The sequence below is a fragment of the Epargyreus clarus genome, unplaced genomic scaffold (assembly GCF_041222505.1).
Source record: "Epargyreus clarus isolate Ecla_fem2 unplaced genomic scaffold, WU_Ecla_fem_2.2 ptg000017l, whole genome shotgun sequence".
Taxonomy (NCBI): Eukaryota; Metazoa; Arthropoda; class Insecta; order Lepidoptera; family Hesperiidae; genus Epargyreus; species Epargyreus clarus.
Window position 1 is genome coordinate 11,831,898 of NW_027332225.1, and position 23,140 is coordinate 11,855,037.

At 34.9% G+C, this 23,140-nt stretch overlaps 2 protein-coding genes across 4 annotated transcripts in view; one reads left to right on the forward strand and one right to left on the reverse strand.

Moving 5' to 3' along the window:
- The window catches only part of nAChRbeta2 (nicotinic acetylcholine receptor beta2), a 51,883-nt gene extending 40,186 nt beyond the window's left edge, over positions 1 to 11,697 (forward strand). For all 3 annotated transcript variants that reach the window (XM_073081896.1, XM_073081893.1, XM_073081894.1), the window contains one exon: positions 11,351 to 11,697. In XM_073081896.1, the coding sequence (XP_072937997.1) occupies positions 11,351 to 11,569 (219 nt within the window). In that variant the 3' untranslated portion in view covers positions 11,570 to 11,697. The remainder of the gene's footprint in view (positions 1 to 11,350) is intronic.
- A 1,050-nt stretch (positions 11,698 to 12,747) lies between these two features.
- LOC140749246 (uncharacterized) lies at positions 12,748 to 19,373 on the reverse strand. The gene is made up of 6 exons (XM_073082290.1): positions 19,348 to 19,373; positions 18,834 to 18,912; positions 18,365 to 18,496; positions 15,797 to 15,870; positions 13,169 to 13,276; positions 12,748 to 12,895 (listed from the first exon to the last, which is right to left on the reverse strand). The coding sequence occupies exons 1-6, from the start codon at positions 19,371 to 19,373 to the stop codon at positions 12,748 to 12,750; spliced, it is 567 nt and encodes a 188-aa protein (XP_072938391.1).
- Between the last annotated feature and the right edge of the window lie 3,767 nt (positions 19,374 to 23,140).

Sequence of the window (23,140 nt, forward strand, 5' to 3'; positions counted from 1 at the left end):
TAGAAATTGAGGTAATATAAATATTATAAAATGTGAATTAATCTTAATTTATTTAGATTATTATTTTATTATTGTCCTATTACTTTAAAATCGACAAAAATAAGAATCTACCATTTGAAACGTTTTTTCTCGATAGGTCAACACCTTTGTTTACATTTTGGACACCTAATTATGAATCAGACTATAGTTAATTATAAATGGGGTATATTTACAAATTATGTTTATGAGTTACCAATATAAATTCGCCATTTTGAAATTGCGCAGAAATCTGAAGAGATGGGTTGTAGGGATTTTCCCTGCATCGGTAAACTCTGTGTTATTCAGTAACTTTCTGTTATTTATTTATCTCACCTTAGGATATTAAAAATTTTTGCTAACATCCACCTCACAATCCTTAAGCTAATATAAAATAAAACATACATATTTTAAATTTACAAGCATATAAATATTTAACCTTTTAAATATTCGTTACCTTTTCGCTTTGCTCTAAGTGCACACGTGTTCTTGCAATATAACATTGTTTGCGGGGATTTCTCTTGATACAGTCTCAAAACAAATAAGACTGTCTGAGTATTTTCTTGCACGCTATTTACGCTTTTATTTCAAACGTAAAAGGGGTGTATTTCGTGTAACCTAAATCGCTGTTTGATATGTAACTTGCAGACTGAAGTGCTGTGAGTTTTCTTGATCTCTCGTCGTCGAACGTGCAATTTAAATTTTTGAATTCTGCTCTAGAATTTTGATTCTGATTTTGAGATGTAAGGTTTTATATACAAGAAATACGTAAAATTCTCAATGATTGAGCACTTCTAGTTTGACTGCAAAGACCTCTTCATCACATTTTTTTTGGCTTATAATAGCATCGTTTAACGCTACTGTGGGTTATAGGATGCAGTAAGGCACAGACTTAACCTTAGTCCTGAAGACTACTATATGAAAAGACTTGAAAATACTTTAGTTATATTATGATACTTTAGACAGACGGCAGTTACCACATACCATCAAGTGGACTGAAGCACGTTTGCTAACTCAATTTTGTGAAAAACGAAATAAAATGAATATGTATGTACCATATTATATTAACGAAACACCATTTTAGAACTTCCTATGAAACTTCAAGACTCAGAGAACTCGAACATAAAATTTAAATAGAAAGCTAGTACGTATTTGGATACTCAATACCCAAATACATTCGTAGCAGACACTTCAGCGCAATAAACCGGAAACTCCATTTGCCATAACGCTATGACGCCCAGAAACTTTTTATTAGTGTCGCCAAATAACTGCAAAACCATTATGAGATCTGCACCCGTCTCGCCGAAGCCCGGATATTGAATTTCGATTTAAAACCCCTCTTTTAGAGGTTGCGACTACGATTTGTCGTGGGCCTTGCGATGTCGTAGCTGTAGGGTCCTTTGAAACAGCTTCGTATATCTCGAATTGTCTGTATCTTCGATAATTGTATGGATAAGTTGAATAAAAAACACCAGTATCCTCTTAGTGTTCAACATCGTAGTCTATGCATTGAATTAAATCCAAAATACCAACTTTTGTCTCACTGACATATCATATAAACAAAAAATACAAGACACATGAAATGGCATTTTTATCTAATCATAGATGATTAGTAATAAATTTTATGCTGAAACTTATTGCAACAAGTTATATCCGTCATTAGTTTGGTTGTTTTTACTACAAAGCTTCATATAAAAGATTAGTCGTGTCGTTAATGATAAAAGTTTATCTTAACCTCACACCAGTTTCACAAGTGCTGCAAGAAATGCACTCGAGAGTCGTCCTTTGAAAATAAAATGGAGAAAAATGACAACCGCTTACATTTACTGTTTTTGCCGGTTTTGGGGACAGCGTGAAATGGAAACTTGATTACTGGACTTGTTTGTTTTTCGCTAAATGTTTGGACGATCGAGTGTGAGTAGAGTGTAGAGGATAAATGCGATTTAGTGTGTGTTTTTAGGATTTCGTACCCAAATGATTGAAACGGGACTCTGTTATTAATTCGCTGACCATCTGTCCCAGGGCTTGAACCGTAAATATAGATAGACCTTGAGCTGTTTATAGAGTATGTATCGCTATTTAAAAATAAAAAAGTAGTAAACTATAATATAATAATAATCATTTTGACGTTTTAAAGTGATATAAGAATACTTGTTATTTTTGTTTTATGTACTGACATTTTGTGATTTAAATGATTTACGTCTTTACATTTTGCCAGCTATACTTTTTTCTGTAGTTTCGAGCAGTATATACATTGCCGAAACCAAATATAAACATTCGTTATTTATAATTTAAAACAATTTACCGAGTGTAAAATGCCAAGATTTTAATTTGCAAAAATTAAACGATACCTTTCCTACAAAGGAGGATAACATAAAAAAATAAGCAGCCATGTCCAAAATTATGAACAAATTACGTAAGACACGTCAATGTTCCTCGTATTAAAATTTACGAAATCTCGTTAAGACGATGCAGGGGGATTCTGAAATTTTCATCATTAAGTAAACAGGATGGAAATTCTCTGAACACGGGTTGTCAGTAATTGGAAAGTATTTCAACGAATTTTTTCCACAGTTTTACGTATTCCCGACAGAGGATTTGCACATTGCTGCCGAAAGTTTTTGAATGCTTAATGGAGAGATTTTGAGAGTTCTATGCAAAATATGCCAAACAACTCACGCTGGGTTTCAAATTAAATTAAAATGCCGTTTCAATAAATTCAACTGACTGACAAATGTCATGTAATTTTCTGTTTATGGTAGTAAATAAATGCAGTTAAAAAGTATCATTTGTTTGTTAAAAATATACAATCGACAACAAGGCTTCCATTTCAAGTTATTTCTAATCTTGGAGTCTATTATTAACCGACTTCAAAAAAGGAGGAGGTTTCTCAATTCGACCGTATATATATATATTTTTTTTTATGTTTGTTCGGCGATTTTTTCACGATGCCGCGACCGATCGACATGATTCATACACCATTGTATGTGGCTAGTTTCACAGGGGGTCCCATTTCGAGGAAATTTGAAAATTTCCGCCAGTTTTCCCGGAAAATTGGAAAAACCCGATTTTATATAAACTTTAATAAGTCGAGTATTTCTTAACCAATTTTAATTTTCTTTTTTTCATATGAAAGAGAGTTTCGTTGCGGTACTTTCCTACCTTAACATTAGTATGCTCTGATGATTAGAATTTAAGTTATGGGGTGGAAGTCATCATCACTACCCCTGCTTTTTACATATTTTATGACAACTTACCTTCTGCCCACTCAATTCTCATGAAACTTAAAATGAACATTGAGTATCTAGGTTAACATGATTTGATGGAAAATTTGACCTTCAACTCTTCAACCCTGGTAATGCAGAAGTGCCTCTTTCTCAACCATACAAGTTAGGCATTTGGAACTTATGGATATTTAATAAAATCGATAAGTTGAGATATATGATGGAAAATTTGACCTTCTACTCTTCAACTCTGATAATGCAGAGGTGCCTCCTGCCTCAACCATACAAGTTAGCCATTTGATGCTTATGAATATTCAATAAGGTTGATAGGTAGAGATATATGATGGAAAATTTGACCTTCCACTCTTCAACTCTGATAATGCAGAAGTGCCTCCTGCCTCAATCATACAAGTTAGGCACTTGGAGCTTACGAATATATGATGAGGTCTTTGAGTAGAGACATATGATGGAAGATATGACCTTCAATTCTTCAATCCTGATGATGCAGATGTGCCTCCCATGTAAAGTATATAGAATATACATTTGTTGTAATGAAGTTGCTAGACAGAGACATATGATGAAAAATTTGACCTTCAACTTCTTTTTCTTTCTTAACTATTGAATTAATGTAAATTGGACCGGTTCACTCGCAGAGTTTTACCACCTAGTTTGATTTATTTACTTATGTGTTCCTACCTAACCTAGCCAATAATTAGTATCTCATAAAGCCTCGCCTATAGTAATTCGTATTGAATTGGTTAGGTTAGGTTGGAACATATAAGACAATACAAAACTAAGCGAGAAGGGCGCGGCAGCGCGAGCGGGTGGGTCCAATCCGTATGAATTCAGACCTTACCTTTATTCATGATCACCTTTATACAATTTTACATAATATTAATACAAACGTTAGCATATCATCACTAAAAAGGGTGAAAAAAAAAATTAAAAAAAAAAAAAATAAAACCGACTTCTATGTCACCACAAAGTAAAAAATAATTGAAATAAATGTTGGTTTAGTACATATTTCTGAAGTCGGCGCTCATATTGGACACGCTGTTTACGCTGTTATCAAACGAAATATATTGAGCGCCGACTTCAGAAACATGTACTAAACCAACATTTATTTCAATTATTTTTTACTTTGTAGTGACATAGAAGTCGCTTTTATTTTTTTGTTAAATTTTTTTTTTCATATATAAAATTCTCGTGTCACAATGTTAGTTACCGTACTCCTCTGAAACGGCTTCTCCGATTTTCACAAAATTTTATATGCATATTCAGTAGGTCCGAGAATCGGCTACTATCTATTTTTATATACCCCTAAGTGATGAGGGTTGTTCGCCCTTAACATTTTTTTATTTATATGGCAAAACAACGTTTGCCGGGTCAGCTAGTTATTATTTTAAAACTAATTCAATTATGTTCTCTTGTTTGAAAGGATACTTTGGCTCCTATGGCTGAGCACGTACTACGGTCAAACGCAAGCGGAATAGAAATATCTGAAAAGGCTAAAACGCTTACATACTTATAGTTTGGAATTTAGTTTAGACTTTAAATCTTTTTAGGCCACTTCTAATTGTCCACGGTCACTTAAAATCAATCTTCTGCAAGCTTATTTATTATTTCTAATTTAATAAAAATAGGGTTAATAATATTATTATTTTTAATTACTCTAACAGTTATTGAAACTAAAAAGCAATAAAATCGTATATTGTCATCGGTTTTTGATAATTGTTCAAAAGATTCAAAGATCCCGTTACATAGTTACATACATAAATACATACATACATACATACATGCATGCATACATACATACAACCCAAGCTAATAAAAGCGCTTTAAAAACACACGTTGAGCTGGATTCGCAAAGGGCTCTTAGTGGATAAAACGTTACGAATATTGGAATATTTCGAGCGTAAATGCTTAGCGCGAATGTTGCGTTATGTAGTAAAAATATTTTAGTTATTTCAGATGTTTTTTAAAACAATCACTAAAAAACTGGTATAAAAGAATATTTGATCAACGTAGAGGTTGCGTTGCATTTATTTCCTATAACTTTATTTATTTATTTATTTGGGAAACAAACAATTCATACTATATAACATAGATAAATGATTCATACATACAAGCAGAGGAATAATTACAGTTTCCACTATTAAATTTTACAAAAAGATAAAAGCAAAATAAAATAAATAAATGATAAATAAAATAATATTTATTTTAGCTATTGAAAGCAGTACACACCTGAGTGATTCAATTGCTGGAAGTATGCTTATTCATTACAACTATGTAGTCGCTGTTGTCTGGCTATATATTGCAGCTAGGTGATATTGCTAAACACGTACCTTTACATAATTTCCCCTTAATAACGTTACTAATGTGTGTTAACGTATCATTTTGAAAATTCGAATTCAAAACGACTACTAGATTTGTCGAGTTTGTCTACGCGAGGTGAACTCAGCAAAGAGCATTGTGGCAAACGAACGAGTGAATTTGAAATGTGGACGAGTTCAGCTCAAACAGCGCAGATTGCAGTGCGAAGTAACGAAGCGTTATCACTCAATCTGAGTGTGGTGCTGTTTGTCAAATGTTTTCCATGGTTTGGCCAATTTTAGACTGTATAAAAGTTTGGCTACTGGTTATAAATATATAACACAAATTGGCCAATGTTATAGTCGACGATTAGTTTGGCCAACTTTATAACCAACGAAGAAACGATACATAATAATGCCATCAAACTTTGTCACATCCTGTACTTGTCACTTACCAATATTGTCATTACGTAGATATTAAATATCTGTGGTGATGGTGCCTCTGGAGTCGAACCATAAGATTCTAGCACCTTCATTCATTAATGTATGTTTGATTCTACACTAAAATTATCGCGGAATTGAGAAATTTTATTATGTAACGGGTACTCATGATATGCGTTTTTTATATTGCCGATATTTCGATGCATGGGTCGTGGTCACGGCGAAACTGAGGTGGAGGGAAGAAACCGTTGACAAGTGCTAGTGATAGATTAATCTATCTATCCTACGTCTAGTTCGTTTTTCTTTTCTAGGTTTCATATCACGACACACAACACTAAAAATATCCTTACGCACCGTACTTTGCACTATTTGTGTCTTGCATAAACTAATAATGTATGTTTATTAAAAACAATACATATATAGCAATTTATTGTCCTTTCCAATTAATCCTAGCAAAACTATGTAATATAAATGTTTCAACGTTCGTGCATCTGAAACAAGCTTAGAAGTTGAAACATGTTTGTAATCCCGAACTTCATTAATGTGATGAAATGAGTCTAAACAACTGGTAGTGCTTTCGGTAATTAGTTTTCCAAATTGCACCACCGCTAGAACTGTATTGCACTAACATTTCTAATGAATGGAAACCTAAATTAGTTACGTTAACGATGTTTACTAACGATCGTCCATTATCGTCCCACTGTTGGGCTGCTCTACGGTTAGAATAAAATGACTTTAGGCCATAATCCAGCACACTTTTTAAGTGAAGATTGGTATCATCATCTTCAGCCCACGTTAGTCCACTGCTGGACATAGGCCTCTCCCAAGGTACGCCACTGAGCCCGTTCTTCGGCTCTCCTCATCCAAGTATTGGTATCGCAGATTGGTAGTCTTCACATATTTGTAAACTTTTTCAGAATAGTTACACGCGTGTTAGTTTTGCGGTATATTCCTTAATCATTAAGGGCTTATTTAAATCTATGGATACAGCATGTCAGACGTGTACGTTGCAGATTATATAGTAACCTCTATTACAATATATATCAACGTATTTATATTTACCGTAACATAGCCGCGCAAACATTTCACAAAGCACAAGAACGATCAAATATTGCGATACCTGACTAAAGAAACCCAAAAATATTTTTTTACTACAATGACACTATAATAAAATACCAACACATAGACTTTAACAATTTTCTGCAAGAGAGGGCGTTGGACCGTATTCTGAATGACGCTATTGTAGTTTTTCAAACGGCGGGTCGGAATAAGAGCACAGCCTCTCAAACTCAAACCAGGCATGATTACCTTATCCCTGTAGTTCCGGGACAAGAATAGGGCTACGGTATCCCCCGCTTGTCGTAAGAGGCGACTAAAAGGGGGCTTCTGGGAGCGTCGATGGCAAGAGTGGGAGCTCGAACCGCCCGGCCAATGGCCCCGGGAAGGACGGCGGTATGTGTGGTCGCATACCATCGCTAAGGTCACCTGGGCGGAGCCCGACGGGGCATTGCGCTAAGAGGACTCCGGTTGCGTTCCTTTGGAGATCCCGGAGTTCTCTACGCAGCGCTGAGGACGGCCACCGGGGGGGTTTTAGTGCGGTAAGAGTCCCACATAACCCTGTGTCGCTCCAACGGCATCGGGTACCTTTTGAAGGTTTCCCCCTCGTGAACAAAAAAAAAGGCATGATTACCTAGACTGCTGGTTCTCCCTTTGCCAAAATGAGTCAAAATGGAACTCTAAATTTTATTTGGATGTATGCCTGACTGGTGTCGAACCCAGAATGCTTTGCTCATCAAACAGGTGTGGTGACCACTCAGCCACCAGCCACGCGGGTAATCACATTTTTTTCAACTTAAAATAGTCACAAGTGGAATTTATTCACAAAAATGACGCAAACAGCACATAATTGAATGAATTTATTTCAGTTCGATTAATCTATCAATTATTTTCATGTCATGCTATTCGGATTATTTAATAAACAATCAATGTTGAGGTTTCGAGCAATATTGAAAATTATAATTTCATCGTTGCAATGAGAAAGCCGCGAATATTTGAATAGTATCATAGCAAACTATTCATCACATATATGTAATTAACTTACAATGTTTGACAAGTATAATAAGTTATAATTACATACGTTGTATTTCTGTACCCTTACCATGAATTTTCAAAACATCCTACAATTTTACGTAACGTTTACTCAATCCATTATTCTGTTCCGTTTGCTTAGTAGACTGAGTAAACATAACAATAACTAAGTGCTCAAGTCTTTTTGTCTGCCTCACATGTTCGCAAAAAGGAGAGACAAAACGTAAAGCGCCATTTTGTCAATTTATACATTTAATGTTACGTTACTGATACTATAGTTTTGACACAATCCGCTAGGGGCGCTGATTGGAAATTGTATGGGCAAATACGTAAACAAATACCAAAACAGTCATATTTGTCAAAACGTAAAAACTCATGGTAACGGTACTGATTACATTGCCTGCCTTACATGATGCTTTCTACACTCACAGTTCCACACTACGATTCCCTGTGTCGTGGGTGCCATGGACCCATAAATAGACGAATACACAAACACACAGACCCAGAAAATAAATCTAAATTCATCATTTAGATATCTGTCTGACCGGTACAGTCCCCGGCCGGGCATCCCGGGTTCAGTAACCCGGGATGCTTTGCGCGCCAGACCGGTATGGTGTGATAAATCAACATTAAAGTCTTCACTCCTATGCCCTTGCTGTTATGACTGAGTTAAGTGAGCTTAGGTTATTTTAGGTTAGAACAGTTAAATACCAGAGACACTTAATACATTATTATATACAAAATTTAGACCACCCTATTACCTATAAAGTTATTATCATCATCATCATTATCATCAACCCATTATTGTTCCACTGCAGGGCATTGGTCTCCTCTCAGAATGGGAAGGATCAGGCCATAGTTTACCATGCTGGCCAAGAGCGAATTGGTAGACTTCTCATACCTTTTAAAAACTTTTTTTTTTTCAAAACTTTTTAGGAATGCAGGTTTCCTCACGAAGTTTTCATTCACCGTCTAAGCAATTCATAATTAATTTCTAATATGCAAATAACTTTGAATACTCAGAGGTGCGTGCTTGGGATTTGAACCTCGGACCCCTCGATCAAGAGGCCGAGTTTCTTAACCACTAGGCTATCATCAAAATCCTAATCCCTAATCCAAAAAAGTCCAAGATTGTTTTATACATAAACACCCATATCCAAATGTCTTACACGTCCCCCACAGCCATTAAATAAGGTCTAGCAAAAACAGGAAGAAGCATTACTCAGTGTCCTTTCTGTTACTTTATCATTCCCGTGCAATCTCAGACGGGAAATCGTTCCGTAATACGCTTCCTACAATTACTCGTTGCCCGGGAGTCGCGGAAATGGTAAAAAATACGGCCTGAAAGTGAGATCGCGTGAACTGATGTTGTACCACTGCTGGGCACGGGTTTCCTGACACAGTGAGAGGGGTTAGTTTGGGTCAGCACGCAGGTCAAGTGCGAGTTGGTAGACTTCGCGCACCTTTGAGAACTTTTTTTAGAGAACTCTTGGGTATAAAGGTTTAGGTTTCGCATCACATGTTTTAATGGCGAAGAAATACATCATGAACCTATATCATTTTTAAAAGGCTCTCAAATGTATGACATCTCTCGTATCTCAATGGGACACTGATTAAATATTTAAATCCACTAATCCATTTAATATGCAGTGCTTTGAAATAAAGAAAATACTTCTGAAGATCTACCTGCTGCTAAAATCAAGATACTGGTTTTAAAGTCAGAATTTTATACTGTCACGTGTAACATCGAACGGAAAAAACCCATCAATTTTTATTGTGCCCAAGGGGTCCAATTAAAGCTCTTCGAAAACAAGCAAACAAGCCAGCTTGTTAAATAGGCTGTTTAGCATAATTGGATAGGATCCTCTTACGAACCAAACTCTTTAAAGTACCGCGAGAGAGCGAATCAGGTTCTTGTCCGATCGCTGGCTAGTTGCGAATAGCGATATAATTTTTAAAAATAGATTTTTAAAACGATAAAGCTTTGTGATCAGGAAAAGGAATCGGAAATAAACTGGAATTTGGGATTATGTTGATAAAACACATTGATTTTTATTGTCGCGAAATATTTATAATTAATTTTATGTAAACGAATACCTTAGTATGTATTTTGTAGACCGTAGACCGTTTGTAGAATCGTATATATGTGTCGAATAAACTTAACGGACTATTCAAAATTAAAAAAAACTATGATAATTTTGAAGTCTAAAGGTCAGCATACATAAAATTGTCAAACAAATATTAAATATGAATAAAACCACTCCAAAACAGGAAAAACTTCACAAACGATTGTAACATTTCTTATATACCCCGCTTTAAATTTGTCTCATACAGAAAAGTGTAATTTACTCCAATTTTAAATTTGGCTCTATCATCAACTAACATCATTTTAGATGATACTTAGAAATTATTCGCTTTACAGTCGCCGTCCATACAACAAGTGACTTCGATCCTTTCAAGCGATTGGCTTTGTTTATTTTGTTTAATATTTTGGGGCCTGGTAAGAGGATAATGGTGAAAATTGTCTAGATACTGTGAAAAGCTGATAAAGGGTTGCCGTTAACAAGTTACTTTGTTTTAAAGTTTTTTGTCGAAAATGTCAATAAAACTTAGACGGAATTTTCGGTGGTTGACATTCGAGAATGCTTAAATGTAGTTTTACGCTGGGTTGTCACAAAGATTTTGTACTAACCTACTGCTAGGATAGGTGTCTTTTCGCAATTAAATCTATGATTATGTATAGTAATATATTATGTATTCATATGACTGGGTATGATAATGACTAGTTTCAGGTTGAATTTTTGTTTATAATATAGAAGTATGGTACTCTTGATGGTAAGTGGCTATTGCACCTCATGGACATCTGTGATCCACTCTAGATAAGATTAGTATCCTACCTGGGATCGGTTACAGACGCGTTGTTAGTTGCTAGCCCTTTGGAGTAACTGTTGATAATTATAATCAACAAGTACGTACTGATTGCTATAAATCCACGCACCACCACTCCGTTTCTATACATTCCTTTGTTACTGAAATCTAAATGTTACTTAAAAATAATTTGACTACGAAATCCTAGATATTTTACGGACCATCCGATAGGTAGGAAGAAAATGTGGTCACTTCACTAAAAATTATGTAACATAATTGAACCTTATTGGCTTTCATTTCTGAGAATTTGAAGCAAATGACGTCACTTCACTTACGTAACATCATTGCCTGTCACTAACTATCATTTCTGAAAATCCTTTTTAATACCTAATTTGTTCACAGGTGGTAGAAGACTGGAAGTTCATGTCGATGGTTCTGGATCGGTTCTTCCTGTGGCTGTTCACCATCGCCTGCTTCGTGGGCACCTTCGGGATCATCTTCCAGTCGCCATCCCTATACGATACCAGGGTACCAGTAGATCAGGAGATATCCTCCATTCCCATGAGGAAGAACAACTTCATGTACCCAAAAGACGTAGAGACGATTGGAATGATTCATTAGGTTATTTGTGTTTTTAGGAAGTACGTCAACATAAATAAGTACCATCATCAAAATTATTACGATCTGAAAACATGAAAACCTTTTTTTGCCTGTCTTTTCAAATGTATTAATGGTAGGAGAAGAGCAAGATGGTCAAAATTTTTTTTTAAAACACAGGAGGCAGGTGTGTTAAACATTTTTTTATCTCTCTCTTTGTACAGAATAAACAGTTACATTATAAGGGTTAGGTTAGGTTAGGATAGATATGTTTTAACCTTTGTTACCTCTTGATAGATAACTGCATTTTAGCGACAGAAGTCTAAAATCACATATAATGTATGTTATATTGTGGTCATTGCACTATATAATGTTTATCTAGCCACATATAGAGTAGAACATGTTTTCATACTTGAATGTCGAAGCCATATTGACCTGAGGTAAATAGGCATGAGAAGTTTTCCCATACATATTATTCTTAAAAACATTTATTGAAAATAATTGTGTAGTACTTAATAATTGTAGAGGAACCTAAGTTTTATAGCTCGAAAAAAATGTTCACAAATATTTTAGTTTTAGGTAGAGTTTTAATATTGTTTTTCTTCATTAAATTATATAGAATATAAGAATCCTAATTTAAGGGTCAGGCTGTGAAAAGAAGTTCTTTAGAACTTTTTTAAATATGTATTACACATTACAATCGTAAGGTAATATTTATAATTGTAATTATGTATACCTTAAACGTTAATAAATATCCTATGCATTAGAAATTTTGTTGTTGTTATTTTTTCTTTGAGCAATAAATCTTGTTTAGTGTTTATATTTGTTTATAATAGAAGTGAGTAATATAGTGACTTAAGATTCTTTACAATCTTTTAAAATAGTATTTCTATTGCGATAAGAAATATTAATCGTAATCTATCCCAATAAAGGAATCGTACAAAATGACATGGAAGAGACAACGTGGTCAGTGTTGCCTATGATTAAAAATCGATCTATAGATTTAAAATCGGTCACAGATACAATACTTTATATAAGGGCTAAGTAGGAACATTCAAAGATTCGTTCCTTTGCCTCAGTGTTTAACGTTTCTAGTTATAATCATGTATCAATGACATTAGGTTATACATCTATGTAATGTATATGATAAAGGGGAGACATAGAAAACAAAATCAAAAGACCAGATAGGTAAATTAACTATTTTAATGCCTTACTTCAACTAGTCTGGTAATGAGGTCAAATAAGCTAAGCGGACACAAATCCATGTATTTATCACAGTCTCCCTTCAATCCATCTGCTTCTGCCTGGTAGTATTCGTCGTCTAATCCTTCTTCTTTTGACGCTGATGGCCTGGAAAGAGGAGTAAAAACTGAATTAAAGTATAGAGAACGGAGTGTCTCCGGAGTTGGATTACAGAAGGTTCTACCATCTTTAAATATCATTGGATTAGTTATGATTGGATAATCTTTAATATTTTAGTCGTAGGCTTTATGAGTGATTTGAATTATGCAATAGGATGCAGCGTGAGCATACCAGGACATCCTAGTAGTGCCCCAGGAGAAATAAGAAGTCTAGAATATAAAACGTGTACTTCGTATGAGTTCTCACTATTATGGTACTTACGTAAATATAATATGCATGATGTGGCCCAAGAGGCCGTTGTGATGCAGAGGTGTCTCCGCTGCTTCGCAAATATTTCGCAACATACACTCCTTGCCGTTCATGCCATTTCTGTAATTGGAAACAAAATTTACACAAACAGCCAAAGGAATCAAGGAACCAGCAACATAAGGAATTGACCATGCAGTCTACCTGATGGTAAGTTGTCGCTACCATTCAAAAAAAATGTGTGCTATTTAAAATAGTACAAATGTTTATTCTATAATGAGAGAGTTTTACCTGAGGCGGCCATAGATGCCTTGCTACCTGTCTAAGTTGTGAATGAGTGTGTCTCTCTTCTTTTACTTCAATTAGTATCTTCAATAATACTCAAGTTATGAATATATACAAAAGTTCAGTTTACATAAATGTTTGAACACAAACGTAAAACTCAAATCAATTGATCGACTTTAAATATTTATATTACATTGTATTTCCACTTTAAATTATATAAATATTTAGGTTACCACGAAATTCACATAGAATCTTAAAGAATTAACTTAATATATACTATATATAAAAATTTGATCTCATCTTCAAATATGTTTTTTTATGATATGGAGTAGCAGACGACGAGTATGCAGTCCACCTGATGGTAAGTGGCTACTGCCGCCTATGGACATCTGTAATCAACCCCAAATAATGTTTAAAATATGCAAGCTACTCAAACTTAGAAGCTTATCAAAGCTTAAACTTTAATTAATAGTTGTTTACGGGGCGGAACTTATCCTACAAATTGCGGTCCACAGAACATCGCAAGTTTATCCGTGTCGCGAGTTATAATCTTAAACTTACTCTTTAATGAAGGGTAATTATTTATTAATATAATAAATTAAATAACAATATTAATATTAATAAATATAATATGATAAATAATAATACATTAACATAATAAATAATTATTATAATATTTCAGTTTACATAAAGTATGTTTGTGGTATATTATTTTTATTTTTTATATTATATATACATAGCAGTGGCGTAGCTACCTAGGGGCTAGGCGGGGCAGTGCCCCGGGGCCCTCAAACTCAGGGGGCCCTCGAACCCTTACCAGAAATCTCGATCAAACGGAACTTTTGGAAATTTCTCCCATTTTCAAAATAAATATGAAATGTTGCAACCCCACTTTAAACATGACAACTCAGTTGAAAGTAATGTAAAATTTATGCCTAGGGAATTCCCCTAAATTCTTTCTGTACTAGTACTTAGTTTTACCTCAACTAACTCAAGCATGGACTGTTCACCAATCATGCAAGGAAATAATGAGCAAATATGGAGTGCTAGAATGCGACCTAACGGAAGTATTCCGCCGTGAGGCCCCGGCGTTGTAAAATAGGGCCTCCCCCTCTCTTTCCGTGGGTGCCGTAAGAACCGGCTAAGGAATACGGTGCAGACCACCTATGCACAAATGTGAATAGTTTGCAGACATATGTTTTTTTGTGTTTATTTGTTAGTATCTTGCGGTTTGGTAGACATATACGAGTATATATATAAATCAATAAATGTATTGATCGGCATGTTAATGCGCAATCGTATCAAATCGGGGTGCGCCGACACATGGACCCTTAATTTATTTAAGTAAGTAATGTTATGTGACAAATTAAAGGAAAAGGAAAATTTTGAAGAAAATACGTATTTTTTCATACATTTGCATACTAATCCTTAAGGATTATACATAAATAAATATGTCATATGGAAGAATTTGTTGGTTAATCAACTAATTCTTCGATGTTATGACATATATGTTTGTAACTTGCGAAAATATAACGGACACATTAGCGTCATAGGATCGTATCCAATCGTGGTCCTATGACGCTTTGATCTGCCTATTTTAAGAACAAATGTCCCTACAGTGAAACATTTTTGATTTATGTGGAAACGTTATATTTTTGCGGAAACTAAAGCTAGGAAAAATTGTAAATAAAATAGTTATTTAGTCAGTTAGGCCCGACCTTTATATGATAAATCCTTGACGATCCTATTTCGTTTTATTAGCCAAACCTACATCCAGTATTTATTGTAATTTATGTTGTTACTGTTTAATATTTTTATTACCTGCCCTGCACTGCACAAAAAAGAGCTTAAATAGCTTAGCATTTATAAAGTATCTGTATATTTCATATTTTTGTTTGATAAAACCTAATCAGTTTCCATAGCAGTGGGGCCCCATTTTTTTATTTGCCCCAGGGCCCTTGGTTACCTAGCTACGCCACTGATACATAGTATTTTTTTATATTATATTGCACTTCAACATTAAAATGTATAAATCTTTATTTTGCCACGTATTTCTCACAGGAACGTTTTAATATTTATCTCAATTTATTACACATTTAACCTAAAACAACAGATATATCCCAAAACATATTAATATTTAAGTTATCTTTAAATTTAAATATGTTTAAAATATGCAAGCTACACAAACCTAGTACTTATTACCCTTATCCTATCCTTATCATCTATCTTATTATCTTATCCTTATCCTTAAACTCTGATTCTCTAATAGTTGTTTACGGGGCACGGAACTTATTACAAATTGCGGTCGACAGAACATCGCAAGTTTATCCGCGTCGCGAGTTATAATCTTAAACTTACTCTTTAAATCTTGTTTCCAGTACCGTGTAAGCCAATTCTCTAGTTATGCTGCGACTGTGTCGGGATGAGATTATCTGGAAAATAAGTTTTATTGTTAGTAACACGTTTCTGTAATTTTTAACAGGTTTAAAAAACACACACATTTTTATAAGATGTCTTTCTAAATATATATAACTCAAAGGTGTCTGACTGACGTAGTGATCTATCAACGCACAGCCCAAACCACTGTACGGATCGGGCTGAAATTTGGCATGTAGGTAGATGTTATGACGTAGGCTTGCAGTCTACCTGATGGTAAGTGGCAACTGCCCATGGATATCTAAAATCAACGCCAGATAGGATTAGATATTCCTACCTGAGCTACAGATGAGTTGGTACCTATGAGGATTATGGTGGAATCCACAGATAAGTATGTTTCTTCAACCTAAACCACGTAATAATTCCATGGAGAACAGTCACAGACCTGTAGGTCTGTGAGAACGGTAGTTGTATCCAAAGCCGGCGATGCATTGGTGACTCCTCTGTTGTTGCAATGTCCATAGGCGACGGTGACTTCCAACCAGGTAGCCCGTCTGCCTTATCGTTAGGTATGAATTAAAAAAAAAGTACTGTGTGAAAATTTCAAGTGTCCATCTATTAAAGTTCCAGAGATGGAGCTCTGTGACAGACAGATAGACGGAAAGATGGACAGACAGCGGAGACTGAGTAATAGGGTGCCGTTTTTTCCACGGTTTTTATCCTTTGGATACGGAATTCTAAAAAAACAATTATAAAGTCATATTCAATCCGTAGAGCAGATTGAATATGGCATGGTTATGGCATGCGCGTTGCACAGATTAAATACAAAGTCCGTATCAATCGCAGTTTATTTACTTTTTAATAATTTGAACGCTGTGTGGAAGTACTATTATTATGAACGAACAGACATGTCTCATTAAAAATTATTTGCACAAATAAAATATAATTGGCGTAATGAGCTCAGTACTGTGTTTCCATTTATGAACTTTCATTTCTGTCTGTTGTATAGGGTTGGCAATTTTATGGGTATATTATGGAATGTAAGATAATATTGTAGTACTAATGTCTGTGCGGTGCTGGCTTCGTGGTTGGATATAAGTACCTTGAGATAGTGGATTCGATCTCGGTAGCATTTTTTTTAATTAGCCTTATTATGTCCAGTGGAACAGAACAATAATAAAATATTTATTATTAACTTCGGCTTATTACAGTGGGTACAGAGTTCGATTCGAGGGTTTCCCGGTCAAATTTTGGATGTCACATGATTATTAAAAATGGCTTGTGATTTTGCCAAAACATAGCAACACATTACACAATATAGTATAGGGCATCGTTGCGGATAACATATTTTTCAGAATGATTAAAATTTGATTATTTCTTAAACTCTCATTACTTATCAATATTTCTTATTATACAATTTTTATAAATGATTGGTTATTCCCGACAAAAAATTTCAGTAAGACCTTATTCAGAACATAGACCACTGAACAGTCCAAAAAATGTAAATCAAAACCTTTGTACCAACTTTATCCAATAAAGCGACAAAGCCTTATATAAATTATCAGGAAGGAGTGAGCTTCATTAGGGGGTAATCTCTCCTTAGGCTCTTCATGAGGGTCGTGATTACTCCATAAATCTTGTGGGCCAGTTTGGTGGGAGAAATACTGGTGTCGTTTTTCATAGTCGTTTTTGTCCTACTATGTACTATGAACCGATACATAGAAAAAAGCATGTATTGGAAAATATATTTTGTATTCTAAGATTCGTAAACGATCATTTACTTGGTAGGGAGGGTACTACCGCCTAAGGGTTTATGAAATTAGCTCCAAATGATCTTGAATCAGTTATGAATGTTGTTGAGGCTTCAACATAGTCAATCTACTGCTTTCTGATGCTGGTTTCTTTCTCAAAATTGGGTTACTTGATACATACTGGCCAAGTATGGATTAGTAGACTTCACGAACCTTTGATGAAACTACTGCGAATTATTAGGCGTGTTTCCTAACGGTATTTCTTTAACCTTTAAATGATAAGATAATAATTCTTATTTAACGATTCGCACTATGAGAGTCATCATCATCAACCCATTACTGTCTCACTGTTGGGCACGGGTCTCCTCTCAAAATGAGAAGGATTAGGCCATAGTCCACCGCGCTGGCCAAATGCGTATTGGTAGACTTCACATACTTTTGAATTTTTTTTTTAAGATTTTTCAGGTATGTAGGTTCCTTACGATGTTTTACTTCACCGTTCAAGCAAGTGATAATTAATTTCTATAACTTTGAAAAAATCAGAGGTCTGGGATTGGATCCTCGGACCAAGAGGCCGAGGTTCTTAACCACTAGGCTACCACTGCTAAACAATGAGAGTAGGTACAATAAATTTTCAAAGTGGAAGATCAAATTTTGTGGCAACGCCTTAATATCCTATCAAATTAGTCTTAATTCATTGGCCCCAGTCTAGTACCACTATTATTTATCTCGCGTTAACGTTCGGTCTATTAACAATTGGCTTATTAATATATTCATTGTTTAAATTAATCAGACTTACCGGTAAGTTTGGAAAGATGACTTCATCAATCTCAGTGATGTTAGTGATGACGCTGTAGTTGGACTCGAAGTTGTAAGACACGAACACGTTCTTGTCAGGAATATCCAGCGGAACAGCTATTGCTATGAAGGTCTGAAATTCATTCGTAATTTACATTAGAAAAAAAATTAATAAAAAATAATATTAAAAATAGGTTTAAAAATGAGATATTTTGTAATTTTTTTAGTAATCCTAAACTCTTTTATTTGATACTCATAACATAAATAAAAATCATTGCTCCGCTATCTTAGGGCGTCCGCCATTGTGGATATAGAATGACGTCAATAAATTAATCATCTCTGTAAATACAATTTAACTGATTTCAGCCAAATATTATGGTAAGTAGAGTTAATTCCAGTATGAATTATACGTTAATTTCGGAAATTTTAAAAAGGCTTCATGTTTTAAATGAAAATAGTAGATTACTTACGCCATATAAACTGGTTGGTGGAAATACTAATCCTCTCTTTTGGATGTCCCCTCTACTGCATGTTGTTAGTATGAAGATGCTGAAACAAATATTACATAGATTTCTTACTTCAATTTCTGCTTCAACTGCTTAATTTAATTTCTTTTAATTACAATGGAATTGAAATTAACAAATATCACTTTATCATAAACTACAGAAATTGAGTGGAATAAAACTCATTTTCAAAGTCAGAAATAGCAAAAGCCATACATTAAAATTGGAGGAAAATCACAATAGACGAGTAATTACCTAAGAGGGATGTTTATACAAATTTTAAACAGGCCTTAAGTCCTACCAAAAGATAATTAAAATAGACTCTTAAAGGTAAACTAAAAAAAACTTCTTGCACAAACACTTCCGCCCTACAATAATTCAAATTTCCTTGCGATTGTTCCATCTATCTTGAGACCTGCACTTTTTATTAATTAAAAGCACTGTACCATTGAACTTGAACACTAGATACTAAGGTACTTACAAAGTAAGCACTGCTCTCCACCGCATATTGATTGCTTAGCAAAACACACAAAGCAAACGAACAATGTGTACGTAGAGACAGGCTTTTTTTGAATGCGCCTCGATTCGTTAACGCCAGGACAGTTGACCGAGGGAAATTAACACCCAAACGCTAAACATGACTGCGATCCTTTTACTTTAAACACTTTTTTTATAATATAGGAATAGCAGGCGAGCATGCAGTCCACCTGATGGTAAGTGGGTACTGCCGCCCATGGACATCAGTAATGAACCTCAGATAGGATTAGGTATTCCTACCTGAGGTCGAGCTGGAACGCCTCGGAATAGTATGTCTCCCTTACTACACCCTTCAGACTAGAACACTGCTGTTATTAGGCAAAAATGAGTCGGATCACAAAGGATTCTAACACCATCAAAATAATTTGTAATAGGTACTTGATGTAAGTCGCTTTCATGTCATCGAATAAATGGTATAGAAATTGTATTAATTTTAGGGTTCATCCTTTTGTTTATTTGTGTCTATTTATCAATTTTCCCAAAGTACATGTTATTTGACTTTCTTTCTATATACATAGTATTATACATTGGCAACTAAAAAAACCTGATTTGAAAATTGAAACTCATGTGACAGTACGTCTTTATGTTCGCGTTTTATTTTTAGGCAACGCCATCTAGCAACAATTTTTCTATTTACAAACTACACGGTCAGAAAAAAATCGTACGGCTTATTCAGGTTATATATGGGTAAAAAACAATTGTCTGCAACATATTTTAACTAGTATGAATTCTTACGTGTGTACATCTGTAGTCTGTAAACATATTTTTTGTACAGTGCAATTTAATTTGTCGAATGACTTGTACAAGCAGTCCCGCTATGTGACAACGAGTTGACCGTAGCAACGAGATGCGCCAGATTTGGTGCTAATTGTTCTAGAACTTTAATTTTGACGTGCCGAGAAATTTCTTGGACAAATATAGGTAATGATACATGTGAACCGGTATTGAGGTTACGTTAGTGATAGCCGGTAACAGGTTCATTCCGCGGCTAGACACTTAGCTTTTTCTAGGTCTTCTTGTTTAAGTACCGTATTATTGCAGAATACATTGATATACCACTTGTGGAAAACGGAACAATACAAAAAATAAAAATACCAACATATAAAAAAAACTAATAAGATTATATAAGTGTAGGAAGCGTTAGTTAATTTTACAAAAAGCACTTTTAGAAAACAATTAGCAAATAATGCGAAGTAAAAAATGGTTTTTCTTTTCGATAACTGTATGGAAATAAACATGGCCTTAATAATAAATATGACATTATCTTGATGTCCTATTTGATTAAAATTCATGAAATATCAATAGGTAGATTATCATCATAATCAATCCATTATTGTCCCACTGCTGGGTACGGGTCTCCTCTCAGAAGAAGGATTAGGCCATAGTCCACCGCGCTGGCCAAATACGTATTGGTAGACTTCACAAACCTTTGAGACTTTTTTATATAAATTTAGATAGAGATAGATTAAACTTAATAATAATAAAATTTGTATTTTTTATACAATTCGAATACATTAGTAATTCCGTGTTTATAAATTGTGGGGTATTTTCTACATTTTCATTCCTAAATATGTTTCGTTGAGCAAGGCAGCGCGCTTGACAAATGTAATACGGAATTTGTGGCGACGCTCTCAAGCGTAGTAAGGCTTACGTTTTACTTAACATTTTGATAAATTTCTTTAAAATGAAACCTCCAGGAGTATATAATACGCTGGAGTAGTTAATTAATAAGGATTTGAAGATTTTAGACAGACTATAGGCCTTAGTCGTGTAGTGTGTATTCCTGCCTAATTTGAAATGGTATGGTAAGGGAGTTTTTTGTTTAATAATATAGGAGTAGCAGACGAGCATGCAGTCCACCTGAAGTAAGTGGCTACTTGCGCCCATGGAAATCTGTAATCAACCCCAGATAGGATTAGATATTCCTACCTGAGGTCGGCCACAGATGCGGCGCTACCCCTGAGAAGTAGGCTGGAACGTCTCTGAAAAGTATGTCTCCCATACCATACCACTCTTCCAAATACCACCCTTCAAAATGGAACACAGCAGCGCTTAACACTGCTATCATTAGGTAGAAATAGGTGTGGGAAGCATTCCAACTTAGTCCTGCATCATTAGCGCTACTCAGTTAACGCATCTGTGGCTGACCTCAGGTAAGATTGTAATCTTATCCTGGCATTGATTATAGATCTACATGCCCTAGGGTAGATATATAGAACGTCATCGATCTTGAAATTAATTAAGATAATAACATTGTCTTCCTAAAAAGATTTCAAATCTTGCCAGGGGTACAAAATTCACATCCGGTAAGATGGTAAGAAGCACCAATAACTCTAGTTACGGTGCTGATGATGAAAAACTCTTGTTTCCTAATGTTTCCTTTTCTTCCTCTTCTAATCTAGATTTTAGGTGTAGCACCCTACAAGTAACAGCATAATACAAAAACATTCAACAAGTTTCCACCTTTTAACCAGAACACCTTTCGATATTTACAATCTTGTGTTGTTAATAGAATGTCGTTTCAAGCGAAGCTCAGTGACAGTCTGACAAATGTAATCGTGTAATTTGGCGGCAAAATCCGCGAAACATACATCTGTAATGGCGCTCACATTTTACTTCACATATTTACCCAATGTATGTATACTTCCGGTGGATATTTAATGCGAAGTTCCGTTTAATTTATTGTGTTTCGACATGTTATCCGAAACACATGTCTATTTTTTATCACACAGTAATTTGTTTACTACATTTAGATATTTGTAATCAATTCCAAATATAATTGAAGTTATCTTCGGTCAGCTAGCTAATCCGTTGCTATGTTTGAGCCTATGCGATGTGACGAATATAGAAAAAAAAAACGCTTTCTACACTCATAGCCCCACACTAGGATTCCCTGTATCATGGGTGCCATGGACACACAGAGACAAATACACAAACACCCAGACCTAGAAACAGAAACCTTAATTCACCATTTAGAAATCTGTCTGGCCGGGGATCGAACCCGGGACCCCCTGTGCGTCAGACTGGTATGTCCGCTCCGCAACATGAGTCGTCAGAAGGTTAAATCTTGTAAGATCAGACTCTTTGAAGAGAACACTAATTAGAGTTGCTGTGTTCTGTGTTTATTTGATTGAAGGGTATGCAGCGGGTGGTAGAGCAAACACTCTTTAAATCTAGGAGGTTCTTAAATTTCAGTATTATTCATAGCTATGAGTAATGTTAACGTTATTGGTAACAATATGTATATAAACATAAAATACATAAAAACATATTCAAAATAAAAAATTACATTTATAATAAAATTAAGATGTCAGTTTGGGTGAGAATCGAAGCTGGAACTCTTGGCAGCCTAGACTCCCGAGTAGTTAAGTTGCTTCCTCGCGAAACGTTGAATTATTGACTTTACCTTTTAATTATAGTTTCTGCGGCACGATTAATCGCGAAATAACAATGTTTCCAATAAACTGGCTAGCAAACAGTGTTTTTGCATCGGCGCGCTTTGCACAATATTGCAGAGCGATGAAATGATACTGAACACCGAATGCGAAATTGCAGCGTTGCTTTTATTATTATTTAGCACATTTTATTGGATGCAACTATTTTGAGAAGCCGTTGTAGTTATATGGATTTTGGTCAACGCCATTTACTATCAAAATAAATTAAAAAAAAAACATTTTGACAAAAAGTGGAGTTGGCTGATTTGCGAATTAAGGTATCGATATAATTTTACGTGTAAT

Bases quoted from the DNA above. Each gene is read 5' to 3' on its own strand.
- LOC140749246 (XM_073082290.1), bottom strand. From the start codon at position 19,373: ATGCGGTGGAGAGCAGTGCTTACTTT. The intron at 18,913-19,347 runs GTAAGTACCTTA...TATTTGTTTCAG, and splicing joins TGGAGAGCAGTGCTTACTTT to CATCTTCATACTAACAACAT. The intron at 15,871-18,364 runs GTAAGTCTGATT...CTTATTTTCCAG, and splicing joins TCATCTTTCCAAACTTACCG to ATAATCTCATCCCGACACAG.